Source organism: Amblyomma mixtum, chromosome 10 (assembly GCF_055824585.1).
Source record: "Amblyomma mixtum isolate Tamu chromosome 10, ASM5582458v1, whole genome shotgun sequence".
In the NCBI taxonomy this organism is placed as follows: Eukaryota; Metazoa; Arthropoda; class Arachnida; order Ixodida; family Ixodidae; genus Amblyomma; species Amblyomma mixtum.
Genome location: NC_143021.1, coordinates 12,038,687 through 12,056,378, shown reverse-complemented (window position 1 = coordinate 12,056,378; position 17,692 = coordinate 12,038,687). Strand labels below are relative to the sequence as shown.

Genomic DNA, 17,692 nt, shown 5'->3' with positions numbered 1-17,692 from the left:
TGAAGAAAAGAGTCTCCGAAAGCCCCGCGGTCCTCCGATTGTTGAAAACCGGACCCCGCTTCCGACGCGCGCGCCAGCGCCCGTGCGCAGGCGCTGATATCTGTCACATTCGGATACGAGCGTCGTGGACGCGCTGGGCGGCGGCTGACGCGTCGCGCATGCGCAGACCTGTTCTGTCCGACACGTGGGCCCCCAAGCGCGCAGGACGCGCGCCGAAAAGCGCCAATGGATTCGGCCTTTAGAGGGATACTGCATTAAATTATAGGTGGTCTATTTTCATACTGGAATGAAAGCTGGAGTTCCTAAGTCGACTGAAACCGCATCGTTTTCTGCACGAAGCCAGCGGAAAGCATTTTTTCCTCTCATTTTTTTCCTTTACCTGGTGCACCGGTCGGCGGCGCCCTAAACTACCGCTCCTCGGAAGCAGTGGCGTCATGATTCTCCCTGCCTTCGCGCCCGTCCGGCCCAGCCGCTTCAGTGGCAGCAGCAGGGACGCGCTGCGAGTGCTGCCGCTTGTGTCCGGAGTCCGTTCAGCTCGAATTCGATTCACGCGGCTGCCAGACCAGCGAAGGGTGCCAAAGTACTATTCCGCTAACGGTTGTAACAGTAGTGCGGCGGGCGAAGGGATTCGCCTTGTCATGCCTTCCCAAACGATGTTACGCTCTGAAGAATGGATCCGTGTGGCGCATATAGGCTTCGCGGCAAACCTTCCGGTCCGAATTTTAATCGCGGTAATTTAATCGACAGCGATTAAGATATAGATATTCCTTTGTTCTTGGCGGGAAATAAGAAGCCCCGACCAATCGTTAGACACAAACAAAGAGACGTATCGGCTCCGCTACGGGAGCCTTGTTCACCCGTAACGGAGCCGAAACGTATTTTTGTTTGTGTTTAACGATTGGTCGGGGCTTCTTATTTCCCGCCATGAATTTTCCCGACCAGACGGGTTTCCGTCGAACCCTGGATTTCTCTATTGTGTATCCACATCCTCGAAACGTCAGTGCCTCAAACTAGATGCTTCGCCGCACATAATGTGATATCGTTTTGATGGAGACGTTCTTGAAGACCTGGAGCCAGGCAGAAGGAAGCGGCTGTTGTCCTCGACATAGTGGTAATGTCGGTCGATAACCTCTATAGTGCTAGTGCTAGATCGTCGTCTTCCAGGTCAACTGTGCCCCATCTCGCAAAGCGCGAGACCGAAATCATGATAGCCGCGCTTTAGCGAAAAGGGGACCTAAGGTACATGAAAATTACAGGTCACTTTTAAATACCGCAGTTTACTGCAGAATAAAACAATAAAAAATGTGCACTGCGTGTAGCACATCTTAGTGCGCGTAATTACAAAGGATACGAAGGCCGAAAACACAGCAGCATTCGTTACACGTGTATTTCCCTTGCCGAGGGATAGTTCGGAAGTAATCTCAATGGTTCCAGTTTTTTCGCTGGTTCAAACAATCTCAGACGGAAAATCATCTAAAATGGGACGCGGAACATAACTACACGTTATAAACACACAGGTCTCCCTTATTCCGAATTTGCAGCCACATTCACCATACAAACCAGCCGCAGGCAATATGTAGGTATGCTTGAATGGGTAGGAAAATGAATATATCGTGTAATAGTATTTTCATGCGAGCATGCGCAAATAAGCAAAACTGCGCAGGAGAACTTCTTCGCTCATGCCCGAGACCATCAGAAAGTAAAACAAAGTTGACAATTTACTAACGACGTCAATGCCACGAGAATCGCGCGTCAGATCCCGTTAGTGGAAGCTAAGCGCGCAAGTCTGGCAGCGTAGTACAGGTGCTCCAGTCACACAAACTACGTGCTGCACACTTTTTCGATATGCTGATGCATTTAAGTTGGCTGCTTTTATATGCCGAGCACTCACTCCGCTGTTTGCGCTGCTTACGTGATGTACAAGTCCTAATTCAAATCCGAAATTCTAGAGGCCCGTGTACTGTGCGATGTCAGTGCACGTTAAAGAACCCCAGGTGGTCGAAATTTCCGGAGCCCTCCACTACGGCGTCTCTCACAGCCTCAGTCGCTTTGGGACGTTAAACCCCATAAACCAAACCAAACCGAAATGTTTTCAATTTCATCACCATAAATGCAGTGTTATTACGATAGCGTTACAGACCCCGTTCTCCGGAAAATCGAAAATCCGATGTCCGCGTTGTGAGGGAAAAATCACGGGCATTGCCCTGGCAGGTAGTCCCCAGTGAGCAGCCTGGGAGGGTTATTTCAAACCGTAATGAGAGACAGAACGCTGAAATTGGTGGTACGACCCTGAAAAATTGCAGTTGATGATTTATGTGGGTTTAACGTCCCAAAGCGATTCAAACTATGAGAAACGCCGTAGTGGAGGACTCCGAAAATGTCGACCGCATGATGTTGTTTACCGTGCATTGACATCTCACAGTACACGCGCCTCTGGAATTTGGCCTCCATTGAAATTCGACCACCGCCACCTGGATGGAGCCCGTGTATTTCGGGTCAGTAGCCGAGTGCCATATCCACTCAGTCACCGCGGCGGCACAAAATTGTACTTAACGACACGTTGCATCAGTAAGGTGAACAGAATGTGAGGACATAAGCATCGTGAACGAAGTCTCCAAGACGACAAGTCAATCTCCTGAAAGAATACATACATCACACGATCGCATTCGGACATAGCGGGTTGTCCGAACTGAGGAAAGCTCAGTGCAAGTAGCATTCGAGTGCAAACAGAACTGGCAAATGCGGCAGAGCATTTATACTAGGGACATTTTTTTTTACCTACACTGGCTACACTGGTGTAACAAATATATCATAAAATCATGATACATTGGCTACACTAGTGTAGCCAGTGTAGGAAAAAAAATGGCCCTACTGACAGTGAGTGTCACGTGGCTGGCTCACCCTTTCGGTAGGCCTGCAGCGTGCCTCCGTTCTCGTCGAGGCGCTCCACCTGCAGCGACAGCTTGGCTTCGGGCAGCAGCACCGGGTCCGTGTTGACGCGGTCCACGGCATACCGCAGTGCGCTCTCGGCCAGCGCCTCGTCATCGCCCGATAGCAGCGCCCCTGGGAGACGCAAACCAGACCGCACTTAGTGCACGGAAGCATGGCCTCCGAGATTACGTGCTGCATGGCCTCCGAGATTTGATCACCACATGTGTTGGTGATCTCGGAAGCCATGACGGATGAAACTGCAACGTCGAGCTAGGTTCACATCCCCTGCGAGGGTGCTGTCATCCCTCGGCTTTGGCTGTGGGAAACGTTTCCGAGAACGCTCGAGGGTAACGAGTCCAAGGGCGTCTGAATTAAAGAGTTAACTGCGCGAAAGGGTTAGGACACCAGGGAGACATATTCACGACACTTAGAAGCGCAGTCCTTAGAAGTACAGTCCTTAGAAGCGTAACCCTTTCGCGCAGTTAACTCTAATTCAGAAATGAACCAACTAGCCCGGCAAATCATTTTGCAAGCGTGTCGTTTACGTTCAAAGCGATCGGACAATGCGGTTGAAAATCTCCGACATTGTACAGTTGCCCACGAAAGTTTTCGGAACGCAAATATAACAACAAAGCTTAATTTCTGGGCAGATTAAGCGCAGAAGACCCAAGCTCAAGTGCGTGCTTTTAACACGACTGAGGCGATCTGCCCAACACACCATTCAGTGTCTGGCTACGACCGTGGAAATGAGCGTCGAAATTTAGGTGTGTTGCGATTTCAGTCGTCCGAAAAAGTTTGTGGGCACCTGGAACATCGACCGGAATATCCAGGTTGTCCACAAAGACACTTCAAAATGTCTCAAATAAAAAAAAAACTCCAGTAACTTCGAAACTTCACTTGTTTCGTACTTCTGAGTGGCAGCGCATCAAAGGACAAGGGACTGTGAAAGAGATGGACACACAGCGGTACCTTCCAACAAGTGTATTCGCGGAAAAGGCGCAACTACTTATGCATGCTGCATTGCCGCGAAATCGAAAGACGTGCACATAATCAGAGGGAGCGACGATAAGCAAGTTCTTTTTTTGTAGCGTGAGCTACATTGGCGACAGTCTCGCCATTTCGCGTGCTCCCTCTGTCGACCATAATACTGCACATGCGCGAGGAGCAAGTGACGTCACTACGGAAAGCTGACGTGCCTCGCCGCGCGCGCTCGGCGTCCACTGACCCAGGGAGCCATTATGCGTACTTCCTTTCTTTAAAACGACCGGAGTGTAAAACGTTGTCAGCGCCAATGAACACAACGAACGCCGACGGCCTATGGCTTCAGCGCCGCGTTTCTGGCACAACTGTCCCTACCGCCACTTAGCTTACAGCATGGTTGATGTGTCCACTGTTCCAAGGGGCAGTTATGCGCCTTCCCTCTGGTTCAGGTGTCCACCGAGATGTGGACACCTCGCCACTCGCCGCAGCGGGCTGGTGCGCATGCGCGAGGAGATAGTGCCGCGTGTATAAATGTGGAGGGATACACAGCTACTGCGCCGTGTTCCATGAGTAAAAATAGAGTCGGGCCACTGCTTAGCGGCGCACGAGATTTGAAAAACTCAATTCATCGGACCCCGAGGCTGCCGCGTGGCAGTTAGCCGTTGAGCGTATGAAAAATGGCACCAACCTGCCACTTTCACTGACAATGACAATTGATACTGCACATTTTCTCGTCTTTAATTCAGTCATACTTACACGTACCGGATTTTCAAGGTTTAACAGGACATGAAACCAAGCTAATAACAACAAGCCTATCCAAGATACACCAATACCTCACGCTACGTATATCCTGGCATAGCAGAACTAAGCCACTGTCATTTTCTTTTTTTTTTTTGAAAGACTGAAAAATGGCGTGCACATGCAAAGCAGTTTCTGCTTAGTCTGGCTATCCTTTCCGCTTCAAAAGTAACTGTCGCGTGCGCCTATCCTTCCACTCTGCCACTAAAAAACACTGATAGAAAAGTGGCCTACAATGTTTACGTGGGTTGCAATGTATTACAAGTTGTCCGCCTTGTTCGTCCTTATTCTTTTACAAAACCATTATGCTCTCCAAGGCGGTCATTACACCATAGGCCGGTTTGGCCCGCACGAAAGCGAGTCTTGGTAAACAAGGCCTTGTATGGAGACGAGAAAAAAGAATTTGACGATTCTTTCTGCATTCATTACGCACGTGATGGTCACGCCTGTTTAACGTGCATAGCCTGTCTAACTTCTGAGGAGCTGACAAAACAACTGGTATCTCTCATAGTGTCTCAATTTGTTTCAGTTTGTGAGAGGCGGTGTGCATGTATGGAAGCCCTGCGTTTGTTTTTTTTTAGAGGGCTCTTTTAAAAAGCTTGGAACGGGCTGATTTGGAAAGTAAGGGAGTCGTTCAAGGACCCTGCGTTGTTCAAGGACCCTGCAGGTATGACCAAGGTGAAGGATGAAAGTGATGTCCAGAAATTTGAGCTTGTTGTTACAAGATAGCTCGAAGAACAAGCGGGTTAAAGCTTTGAACATGAAGAATATATTAAAAGCCCTGGATTCAAGGGAATCCTGGTCGATTTCAATAGAAGTCAGGAATTCGTCAACGTATATAAAAGCCTCAACTACTTGCATATTGTCTACTGTTTCCATCACGGTTTCTCTAGCTTGGCTAGAAAGAGGTCACCTACCACCATGGCGACACAAGAGCTGAAACATATCCCCCCCCCCCCCCCCTTGTTGAGGTGGGGTTTATCATTCCACAAGCCATAGGTAGACGTCAGGTAAATTAAGAGGTGTTCTAAAAAGCCACTAGCTGCAATTCCTACTGAGTTTTGAAAAGCCACACTCCAAAACAGGTACATACTGCTCCTCGAGAGAATTTGGGCATTCACCCAGCCTCACAATAATGCGTCGCCCCGTTTTCCTTCGCGCTATTTTTCTTCATGAGTCTATTTCTAGGCGCCTGCAGTAAGAGTCTACGAGTGTACAGTTCGCGTCACCATCCGTACAGCGCTCGAATGCTGTATTTAAACAATGAGAAAAAATGGAGGGGACACTTATGCGCCATCTTGAAGGTACGACGTGACAGCGTTAATTGGCTAATGTCCATATATGCAGAAGGTCATTGCCTACTTTACATTCATAGATCCCTGGGAGTCATCATACCCCTCCTGGCGCAGTGGTGCAGCGGTTGAGCGCTGCGCCACTGCCCTGCCATGGCAGGGGCTCCCAGAGGTGGGCCTTGTGCGACCAAGATTGTGGTTCCCGAGCGAGCGACCAACATTAATTTAACTGCCACCTGTCACGGTGGGCAGTTTGCTCACTATCCGCTGCGCAGGCTGTGATGAAGCCGCAGGGTCACGTGACCTGAGTGGCCCACCTGCCTCCCAGGTTGCTCTCTGGGGACCATCACCAGAGCCATTCTCACGATTTTTCGCTCACAATGGCGACGCCGACAACGCCGACAGCGGATTTTCTGGACAACCAAGCTTTTCACGCTATAGCGTTAAAAACAGAGCGAAATGAGTTCGCCATGGGTGGGATGGAGATAAGGTTCTCGTGACCATCTGGCACTGCGCTTCCAAGAAACTAAGGGCAGACGTCATTTCGTCATCTAAGGGCTTAAGTAACTTGCGTGCCGGTAATGCAAAGGAATTGCAATTCATTCCAATTTTATTCTAATTTTATTCCAACTATATAAATTCTATTTCCGTTCTTTTTTCAACTCTATTCTAATTCTATTCCAAATATAGCCCTTTGTAGTAGGTGAAGTTGCAGACACTAGTACAGGCTATTACTGGTCGACATTCCGTAATTTCTAACCTTTGATGACGTCACATGGTTTGAATCAGAAGCAGAGCTTAGGGAGAAAATAACAAGGGAAATTTTTGACGAGAAGTTAGGAGTGGCAATAAACAGTATAGAAAGGTGCCACAGAATAGGTATGAAATCAACAAAGAATCGCCCTGTCATCATAAAATTGAGTGACTACCGAGAAAAGGCTTCAATAATGAAGGCATGCCCGAAGTTGAAAGGCACAGAGTTTTCGGTTAGTGAAGACTTCTCAAAAAGAATTCGTGACGTCAGAAAAAAGTTATGGGAAAGCGCATCTCGGGAAAAGAGCAATGGTGCCAAGGTTAAGCTGGTGTTTGACAAGCTTAACATCGACGGTAACATGTTCGGATGGGATAATGCAAGAAACACTCGGTATAAAATCCCGAGGAACCAAAAGTGACACCAACAAGGGAACAGTCTGGCTTTCAAAATCCTTAACATAAACTGTCGCAGCGTCGTAAACAAAGCTGCAGAACTCGAAGGCATGCTGTTCTCACATGACGCGGACGTTGCCATGCTTACCGAGACCTGGCTAAGCAATGAAATATTTGACAGTGAATTTGTACCTAAAGATTATAAGGTTTTTCGTAGTGACCGTGACAGAAGAGGTGGAGGAGTGGCAATTTTAATGAAATCATCATTGCAACTTTTCAGGATGCCTGATGCTCAAGGCATTGAAGCCATATTTTGCAAAACATACATCAACAGGGTTCGCTTTGTTCTTGGTGTTTTTTACAGGCCTCCCAACTCTTCGGTTGCGGTCTTGGAAAACTTAAGAGCATATTTACAATGCCATGTAAAAAGAGACGATAGACTAATACTGGCTGGTGATTTCAACTTGCCTAATATTGACTGGAACACCTTTTCATCATTCTCTGCCCATAATGCTGATACTGTAATGCTCGACATTGTGTTCACATTTGACCTGCTGCAAGTAGTAAATAATTTTACGAGAATGCAAGGAGCCGCGGGATCAATTCTAGATCTATTTTTTGTCAGTGGTGCCATCCGCAATTTCGTAGCCTGTGAAGTCACAAACGGAATATCCGATCACAAAGCTGTGCTGCTGAGCTTGTCAAATGTGTACCCAGATCGTCAAACTAGCGTGCAATTTTTTCCCAATTTTTCGCGTGCGGAAGACGAATCTATTCTGGACATGCTTGATTTATGTTATGAGAATTTTAGGAATAGCACTGATAGTGTGAATGACCTATGGCTCACTTTTAAAATGATCGTCTCCCATTGTATTGCCCGTTTCGTTCCCAAAATTGCAAAAAAGTCTGTGTACCGCAATCCTTGGATTTCTCGGGAGACGTTACGCTTGCAGCGAAGGCTTAAAAGGTTAAAAAAGAAATCAAGCAGGAATTCATCATTAAAACCAATTGTGGAAGCAATTTCAGAGGAACTTAAGCAGAAAATAATTTGCGACAAAGAAATGTATTACGGAACGCTCCTGCCCTCGTTCATTAAAACGTCTCCCGAGAGATTCTGGCGCCAAATCACGCCCAAATCTTCTTCCACGAACGAATTCATAGTAGACGGCAAATGTGTGCGTGATGAGGCTGTTGTTTGTTCTGCGTTCAACAAATTTTTTCAGTCAGTATTCACAGAGGATAATGGATGCCTGCCCAACTTTTCTGCAGCACTCCCTGCCATATCTGATGTTGTAATTTCAGAGACTGGTGTTTGTAATTTGCTTTTGAACCTTGATGTCAAAAAATCAGCAGGTTCCGATAACATACCAAACACTTTTTTGAAGCGCTATGCGGAGTGGTGCGCAAAGTACTTGACAGTAATATTCAACAGATCTTTACATGACGGATCTTTACCGGATGACTGGAGGACAGCCGCGATTAAACCTCTGCACAAAACCGGAAAAAAGCACACATCGAGAATTACCGACCCATATCTCTAACTTCCACGTCATGTAAAATTTTAGAACATATAATTCATAAACATATATTAGGTTTCTTGGAACAGCACAAAGTACTTACCGATTTTCAGCATGGCTTCAGGCGTGGGTTTTCCACAAGTACACAGTTAGTTGAAACTGTGCATGACTTTGCTCAGTCGATTAACCAGGGAAAACAAACAGACGCAATATTCATGGATTTCCGTAAAGCATTCGATAAGGTGTCACATAACAAACTAATTCATAAATTAAGTTATTACATTAAAAACGACAGGATACTTGCATGGATTAAAGCTTATCTCTCGAACAGATGTCAGTTCGTCACTCTGAACAATATTTCTTCTAGCAGTGTCCGGGTTATGTCTGGCGTCCCCCAGGGATCTGTTTTGGGACCACTCTTATTTCTGTTGTTTATTAATGACATTGTGGCAGATCTTTCAGTTCGCGTGAGGCTGTACGCGGATGACTGTGTCCATTATCAAATGGTGTCTTCAGTTGACGACCAGGTGCGTCTAAATAATGACCTAGCGAAGGTGGTTGCGTGGTGCAACAAATGGCAGATGTGCATTAATTTTGAAAAAACCGTGTTCATGAAAATTACAAACAAGAAAATGCCTCTTCATTTTGTGTACGGTACTAACAGCATATCATTATTAGAAGTGACAGAGTATAAATATTTGGGCCTATGGATTACTAACAACCTTTCGTGGTCAAAACACATAGACGCTGTAGTAGCAAACTCAATGCGGAAACTATTTTTCTTGAGGCGCTCCCTAAAGTCATCCCCATCTAGTGTTCGTCTATTGGCGTACAATTCCCTCATCCGTCCGTTACTAGAATATGCCATAATCATTTGGGACCCTTTCACGCTAACAAACATTCAGAAATTAGAGCGAATACAGCATAAAGTAGCTAGATTTGTTTTTAACTCATATGGCCGTGCATCTGTAAGTGAGCTCGTGAGGCGAAGTGGGTTACCCCCCGTCACTGAGCGCAATCGTGTTTGTCGATTAAAGTTTTTTTTCCAGCTTATAAAAGGACATTATAAAGTTGATACCTCTAATTATTTTTCTTACTCCTCAGGTTATAACACGAGACAAAGGCATGCACTAACAATCACCCCTTTGAACGCGCGAAATAACTGCTTTAAATATTCTTTTTTTTCCGAGGACAATTACTGATTGGAACAAACTTAATAGCGAGACTGTCAAAATTCTTTACTTCTGTTTGAAAAGTGCCTGTAAATGTTGTGAATTTGTGTGTGTTTATATGCTTGTATTTTGTTTTGTCCCACCCTGCTATGATCTGTACAAGATCGCAGTATCTATAAATAAAATAAATAAATAAAAACCAGTCGCGAGTTTTGCATCGCTGCCACTCTTTGGGCGAGGCCGGGTTTTCGTGTCGATGAGCCAATGCTTTCGCATTTATAAAAGCAGGCGCGTCACGCAGCACGGAATTTCTATTTCACGTGGGCACCGTCTAATTGGAGAAGCTGCTCCATCTAGCTCTAGTAGTCTGCTCTGCCGGGAGAACTGCGTTCTCTGATTGGTTACACCGACCGCAAACCAGCGAGCCACTTCCGGCGCCGGCGCGAGCGGGGCGCGAATATCTGACATGGACAGATATTTGCCAAGCGCCAGCGCCAGGCGCAGCACGCTCGCGTCTGCGCCTGGCGCATGCGCAGACCGGCTCCAGCGTACGCTGGTACGCGTAGGCGCTGCGCACGTGCGCCTCGGATGAGCCCATGGAGTTGCGCCTTTATTATCGAAAGGAGGCTTTAGTTAGAGAAGCCCAAAAACAATGAAAATTCATAAAACAATGAGATGCTCCCGATCAGCGATTTTTAATACTAGCCTATTCGCCACAGCCTCTACAGAGCAGCTCAGTGTGTCTATGCGTGCCATTAACGGAAGTCCAAAGCAACGCAGTCAACGCGCGGCAGCTACCGTAGTGCACACTTTTCTGTCCATTTTCCTTCGTCAAAAGCCGAAAAGCTGAAGGGTATGTTTTATGGGGATTTAACGTCCCAAAGTGACTCAGGCTATGAGAGATGCCGTAGTGAAGGGCTCCTGAAATTTCGACCGTCTGTTTTAACTTGCATTGACATCGCACAGTACACGGGCCTCTAGAATTTAGCCTCCATGGATCGAAAATCGATCGCTGTGGCCGGGATCGAACCCGCGTCTTTCGGGTGGGTCAGAAGCCTAGCGCCATAACCACTGAGCCACCGCGGCGGCGACTCCCAAAAAGGTAGACGTATTCTTTCCAGCCTATCTGGAGCCTATGCACGTAACCAAAGAATCATGCTCAGAAGTGGAAGTTAGAGTCGAGCCCCCTTATAACGGCCGCAAGTATAACGAACGCTCGCTTATTAAGAATGTTTGCGGTGTTACAGTCGAAATATGCATTAGGCCAAAGGGGATTTGTCTCAGATGCAAGGAACATCTGTGATATGGCAACTCGGTTATAGCGAACGAGGACGCGTCCTAAACTCGGCGCAGAAGTTGGAAGACTGGCGCTTCCAGAAAGCGCGGGGACCAAGGAGCGTGTCTGATCCCTCGCGACACCGTCCCGGCAAAAAATATAAAAAGAAGTCATTGAAACTGTCGGGAACCATCGGTCAAGCATTCTCCGATCGCCTACAAGGTCGCTGCTTGTCTGCATGTGCACCAGCTGGTCAACGCATCCGAACAAGAAGTAGATATCACTGCACATTGCCATGAATAAAGAAGCAATGGCAGCGATATGGGAAGTCTGAATGCTCTGCTGGACACAGTGTGGTACGCGCCGGTTGCCCAGTCGGCTCCGCCTTGCGTGTCGCTACCATATACAAAACAGCGCCAGATAGAATGGAAGCATGATGTGATGGGAGAGTCGGTTTTCCATCATGGTTAGGAAACAGCGCGATGGCGAAAGGCCAAGTAGAGAACGTTGTGGTCTGTCCCTTTGTCCTCTTCCCTTCCGCTCTCTTTTTGGCCTTGTGCCACTGCGGTGTTTCGTAACCATGAGCAGCCAGATACTAGACAGTGCAGCTGATACATTCTGTGCGCGCGTGAGCTGCGCTGCTTTCGTTGCTGTATGGGTCCAGGAATGATAGATGACGCTGTCGAAAACAGACTTGGTGAGACGCATGCAGATTTTTGGCACCACGTAGTTTGTGTATAACTGGCCACATGTTGATTCAGATGACTACTTTGGTGCCGAGACAACTCCGCCGAGACGTCCTCGTACGGTGCTGTTGCACGCAAAGCATGAGCGCTCCCCAACCACTAGGAATCTGATTAATGTGGCCGACCTGCCACCAGCGGGCATGGATGCTTGAACCACGATTAGTTATATCCCTTCCCTTAAAATAGATCTTTGGCAGCAAGGGTTTCAGCGAGGAGAACTCGACCGCCCTGGAGAGCCTAGAAAGCGCCGCAGTTAGTTCTGCTTTTAAGAAGTGGATGCGCACGTATCAGCTTTTACGAAATGAACGCCACTTTTCGTCGTCTTAGTTATTTTGGCTGTGCTACGGGAAGTCCACTTACTACGAACATCCGATACAGCGAACGCGATTTGCGTGACCATCAGGTTCGTTAAAAGTTGGCTCGACTGAAGCTGGAGTTCAAGCCCAGCACACACAAAAAAACTAGTGGTTAGTGAAAAAAGGAAACGTCGCAGTAACTGTCTCACTCCTTAGTGGAGGAGGAGGAGGAGGAGAAACAGTTGTTAGGAACAACGAGATTATTGATCTCGTTCGCGTGGTCGAATGGGTGGCTTCCTCATTCTAGGACTCCACACAGCAACCCATCGCAGAGAAAACAGAGATTCAAAACAATACTACAGAGAGCCAGCACCGCGGCAGGCCGCAACACGCTAATCGTCTGCGGCGACTTCAACGCGATGAACCCAGCCTGGGGCTACTACAAGTACACAGCAAAGGGCCGCGACCTGTACCAAGACGCCATGGAACTCGACTTCACCCTCATCACGGACCCGGCGCATACGACGAGAATCGGTAACTCTGTGTCCCGGGACACCACTCCGGACCTCACGTTCGTCAAGAACGACGTCCGGGCCGCGATCACCTGGCGAAACACGGGAACCGACCTCGGCAGCGACCACACCATCGTGGAAATCAGCATACCGGAACACAACGACACCAGCATCAAAACACACAGATGGGTAGACTGGGATGCCTTCCGAGACGCCAGAAGCCAGAAGACAGACGCTGACGACGGGATCGAAGACATAGAGACGTGGACGGCCGAAATCACCAAGAGCATACGCGACGCGACCAAAGAAATTGAAACGGACGCTGCGATTGATAAAGTAGACAGCCGGCTAGCGCATCTCATCGAAGCCAAGCAGTCAATACTCAGTCGCTGGAAGAACCAACGGCTCAACCGCACACTCAGAAAGAAGGTGGCGGAGGTCAACCGAGCGATCGAGGAGCACTGCCGCGCTCTATGCACGCAACAGTGGATCGAGATCTGCAACGCGGCAGACGGGCAGATGCATAGCGGGAAGACGTGGAACCTGCTGCGGCACCTGCTTGACGAAACCAAGACCAAGTAGCACCAAAGGGACAGACTCGCCAAGCTCATACATCGGGCGGTCTCGGTACACGGCGCCGATGAAGTCACCAGGCGCATCAATGACAAATGCCTGTCCACTACACCCACCGAACAACACGCGCCGTACGGCGGCCTACCCGACGCGAAGCTCGATCGTGACATCGACGTCGAGGAGGTCCGCGCGGCCCTGCACGCCCTCAACAGCCGGTCGGCAGCTGGCCCGGACCTCGTCACGAACAAGGCGCTCAAGAACCTCGACGACGGCTCGATTGAGAACCTCGCAAAATACTTCAACAAGTGCTGGAGAGCGGGCGCGCTACCAAAGCAGTGGAAGACAGCCAAGACTATCCTAATACCCAAGCCGGGGAAGCCACCGGACACGGACAACCTTCGGCCCATCTCGCTCACGTCCTGCGTGGGCAAGGTGATGGAGCACGTCCTGCTCAACAGGTGGCAAGACTACCTGGATCGAGAAGGGCTGTATCCGGCCACAGTGATCGGCTTCAGACAGCACCTCAGCACGCAGGACGCGATGCTGCAGCTCAAATACCAAATCATAGACAATGGCGGCAGCGCCCGCGACAACAAGGCAATCCTGGGTCTCGACCTAAAGAGCGCCTTTGATAATGTGAAACACTCGGCGATTCTGTCCCAAGTCTCTAAGCTCAACATGGGCGAAAGATCCTACAACTACATCAAGGACTTCCTCACGGACAGGACCGCCGAGCTACGAGCAGGCGACCTGCAAACGCAAGAGAAGAAGCTCGGGAGCACCGGCACACCGCAGGGATCGGTCATTTCGCCGATGCTGTTCAACCTGGTAATGATCGGAGTGGCTGAGAAGCTCGCGGACATCGAAGACGTCAGGCACACCATCTACGCGGACGATATCACACTGTGGGTGACCGGCGGCAGCGACGCCCACATCGAGGGCGCTCTGCAAGCCGCCATCGACGCGATAGAAGACCACCTGGAAGGCACCGGCTTGAGATGTTCGCCGAGCAAATCGGAGCTCCTCATACTCCCACCTACCAACAATGGCAGATGCAAGACCAGACAACGCGAATGCGAAAAAATCAGAATCGTAACCAAATCCGGCAACGTGATCCCCGAGGTCAGCAAAATCAGGATCCTAGGCATGGTCATCGAAAAGCATGGAAGAAATGGCGAAACCATCGCCCGTCTCACGGCAAAAGCGGCCAACGCTATGCGACTCCTGAAAAGAGTCACTTCCCGGAAGGCTGGCATGAGAGAGGAGAGCCTAATCAGGCTCGTCCAATCCTTCATCATCAGCCACGTCGCGTACGTTGCAGCCTACCACAGATGGCTGCAACACGAACGCAACAAAATTAATGTAATCATCAGGAGAGCGTACAAGGCGGCGCTGGGCCCGTTCGAGTCCACGAGCACGACCCGCCTCTTACAACTCGGGATGCACAACACGCTCGAAGAAATAGCCGAAGCGCAACGAACCTCTCAACTGGAGCGGCTGTCCACGACCGAAGCCGGGAGGAAGATACTGGACGACCTGGGAATAGGACACTCGAACGAGGCGGAGTCGAAGCTCTCCGTCCCCGAAGAGGTCCGACGCCAGACCAGAATCGACCCCATACCCAAGAACATGAACCCCGAGTATAACAAGGGAAGAAGAGCGGCGAGGGCCAAGGCTCTCATCAACCTGCACGCCAACGACGAGCACGCGCGGTACGTGGACGCGGCCGAATACCAACGGAACGCTTTCGCAGCGGTCGTCATAGAGGCGTCGACCGGCGCCACGAGGACGGCAGCGAGCGTGAGAAGCGCCGGAGCGGAACAAGCGGAGGAGGTGGCCATCGCCCTGGCCATCGCCGACGCAGACTGCTACACGGTGCTGAGTGACTCGAGACAGGCGGTGCGAAACTTCGCCAAAGGCCAAGTCTGCAGGGCGGCCGAGCGCGTACTACGAGCGACTAAACTGCAAGACAGAAGAGTAAGGATCAAGTGGTTTCCGGCGCACGCGGGCGACGCGTCGGAACGCAGTGCGAACCACAAAGAGACGGCACACGCAGCGGCGCGAGCGCTAACCAACCGCGCCCCGACAACACACCGTCCGACGTGGTTCGGAGCCAAGGACTGCATGACCGACTACAGCGAAATCACGAAGGCCTTCCGCCTGGCTCGCAGGACTCTCCCACCCCCGCACCCGAGGCTGAGTCGAGCGGAGGCGGTACTACTGAGACAGCTCCAGACCGGATCGCTACCGAGCCCGGGACTGATGCATCGCATGTACCCCGAGACCTACCAGACCGATACGTGTAGAGTCTGCCGGAGGGAGCCGGCAGATCACACGCACATCTTGTGGGACTGCATCAGAAATCCAAAGGAAGCAAGATCAGGAACAATCCCGCCGCGGCTGGAGGCAGCCGCGAAGAGCAACGACCATGACCAACAGCTATGGGCCGTCCAGCAGGTCCTCGGGGCGCTCGAAAGGCAGGGACCCAGCGAGCCGGCAACGGCGAGCGGAGACCCGCGCCGAGTAACGGCAGCCTCGTAGACGACGTAAGCCCTCGTCGGGGCGCGCGAGCGCCCAACTGCAGGCACAAATAAAGTTTGCTCCAATCCAATCCAATGACCATGGATGCTCGACGAACTTGCTGGGCGAGCGCTTTCTTGTCCCGCTAGGGTACCGCCGGACAGCTGTAACTCCCACCGCTGGGCGTCTTTAAGGGTTGAGGTCTGCATCCCCCCCCCCCTCCCTCTGAGATGCGAGAGTGTGGGACGTGTGTCGGCGCACAAGGAGCAGACGGCAGATGTTTTAGAGCGCAGCTCTTTGGCGTCCGTTCCTGGGTTTCGCGTCGTCGTCGGCGTCGGCGTCGGCGTCGGCCTCGTAACCAGCTCCGCCCCCAATGTCATGCTTTTCAATTGGTCGAAATGCTCGTGGCGTCACAGTGCGCGAATTTCAGATGGGGCCAATTGTACTTTGGCTAGTAACCATGCAACCAATCAAAGGGATCGTATAGTGATGCTGCAACTAAGTTGGACTGAGTTTAGTTAATTGCTTAATTAATCAATTAGCGTAATTAATATAGAGGAGAATGAAGAGGTCAGAAGAAAAGAAAAGAAAGACGCGCGCCGCAGCGACAACAGCGTCCGCGGAAGGAGACGCTGCTGAAAAAAAAAACAGATAAGTACGAAGCCGCGTTCCCACCACCACCACGCACTTCCCCACTCAGTAAGACGTTGCTCGTTTCATATACGTTGTGTCGAACATCCTAGACAGTTCCAACAATTGACAGGTTAATGACAGAACACGATGGATAGAAGTGCAATAATGTAAATATGAAATAGCCTAATTAACCTTTCTAGTTAGACCGCATAAATCTATAAAACCGAGAACGAAATTGGTCGAGTTGGGGAATCGAACCAGGGTCTCCGGAGTGCGATATGAGCACGCTAGCCACTCCGTAATGCCAGCTGAATGGTTTGGAATGAACAAAGGCGCGTCTAGCTAATACGGCGTCTTCGTTCACTCCCGTCTTCCCCCTTCCCCTTACGGCGAGGTGCAGGTGTCCACCCAGATATGCGAGAGAGATACATTTCCTTTCCTCAAAAAATAAATTTACCGTCCAGCAAGGCGTACAGCCGAATTGGCGATGGCGTTCTGTGGACTCCCTGGCAGCGTTGCAAGACGCTGTCGCGTTCCACTCTTACAGGCGAAGCTTAACATGTTAACCACACATCAGTAACACACGCAGACAGCCAATGGACGCGTCATTCGCTGGCAGCACTTGATTCATCATTCACAACCACATTCTTAACGTACGCTCCCTTGCCGCACATGCCAAGGACGTACACCACGATCACATTCTGCGCCATTCCTCTGTACTTTGCTTTGCTGAAACCTGGATGGATCCCGAAGAGCCTCTCGAAATCATAGATTTCCTATACTGCTGTGGTGCTCGCAGAGACCACAACAGAACGGCGGGAGTCGCTATCTACTTGCGCACAGGTCTCTCTGCAATACCAGTCGAAATGTTTGGCACGTCACATGAACTTGGCGAACTGTGCGCCGCAAAGTTGCCCAACGGTTTGCTGGTAGTAGCTGCCTACTTCGCCCCTACCGCACTCACGAAAGACGTCGTGCACTTCCTGCAACTCGCATTAACCGTCCATCGATCCACACCGATGTTAGTAGTGGGGGACTTTAATGTTGACATAAAGACAAACAGCAATTTCCTAACACTTATGCGGGAGAACATCCCGTTCCTCTCGCTCGTAACGCGTCCCACGGCTGTGACAACCTCGCGAGGCACTTGTATAGATCTCGTCTTTGAGAATCAAGCATTGGTGTACCAAGTCGAACATATATCAGTCTATTTCTCCGACCACAAAGCTTCATTCATGACTGTCAAGAACTGTTAGTGGAATCTTTGTTAAAGGAATACGTGTGAAAAATAAAAAAAAA

At 49.9% G+C, this 17,692-nt stretch overlaps 1 protein-coding gene and 1 pseudogene across 2 annotated transcripts in view; one reads left to right on the top strand and one right to left on the bottom strand.

Moving 5' to 3' along the window:
* Positions 1-17,692, bottom strand: part of LOC149325144 (glutamate receptor ionotropic, kainate 2-like) — a 144,439-nt gene that overhangs the window by 111,745 nt on the left and 15,002 nt on the right. The window contains exon 2 of one of the 2 annotated variants that reach the window (XM_089563136.1): positions 2,902-3,063. The exons of the other annotated variant lie outside the window; for it this stretch is intronic. Within the exon in view, the coding sequence (XP_089419262.1) occupies positions 2,902-3,063 (162 nt within the window). The remainder of the gene's footprint in view (positions 1-2,901; positions 3,064-17,692) is intronic. 2 annotated transcript variants of the gene reach the window in all.
* LOC149325145 (uncharacterized) lies at positions 4,374-16,039 on the top strand (annotated as a pseudogene).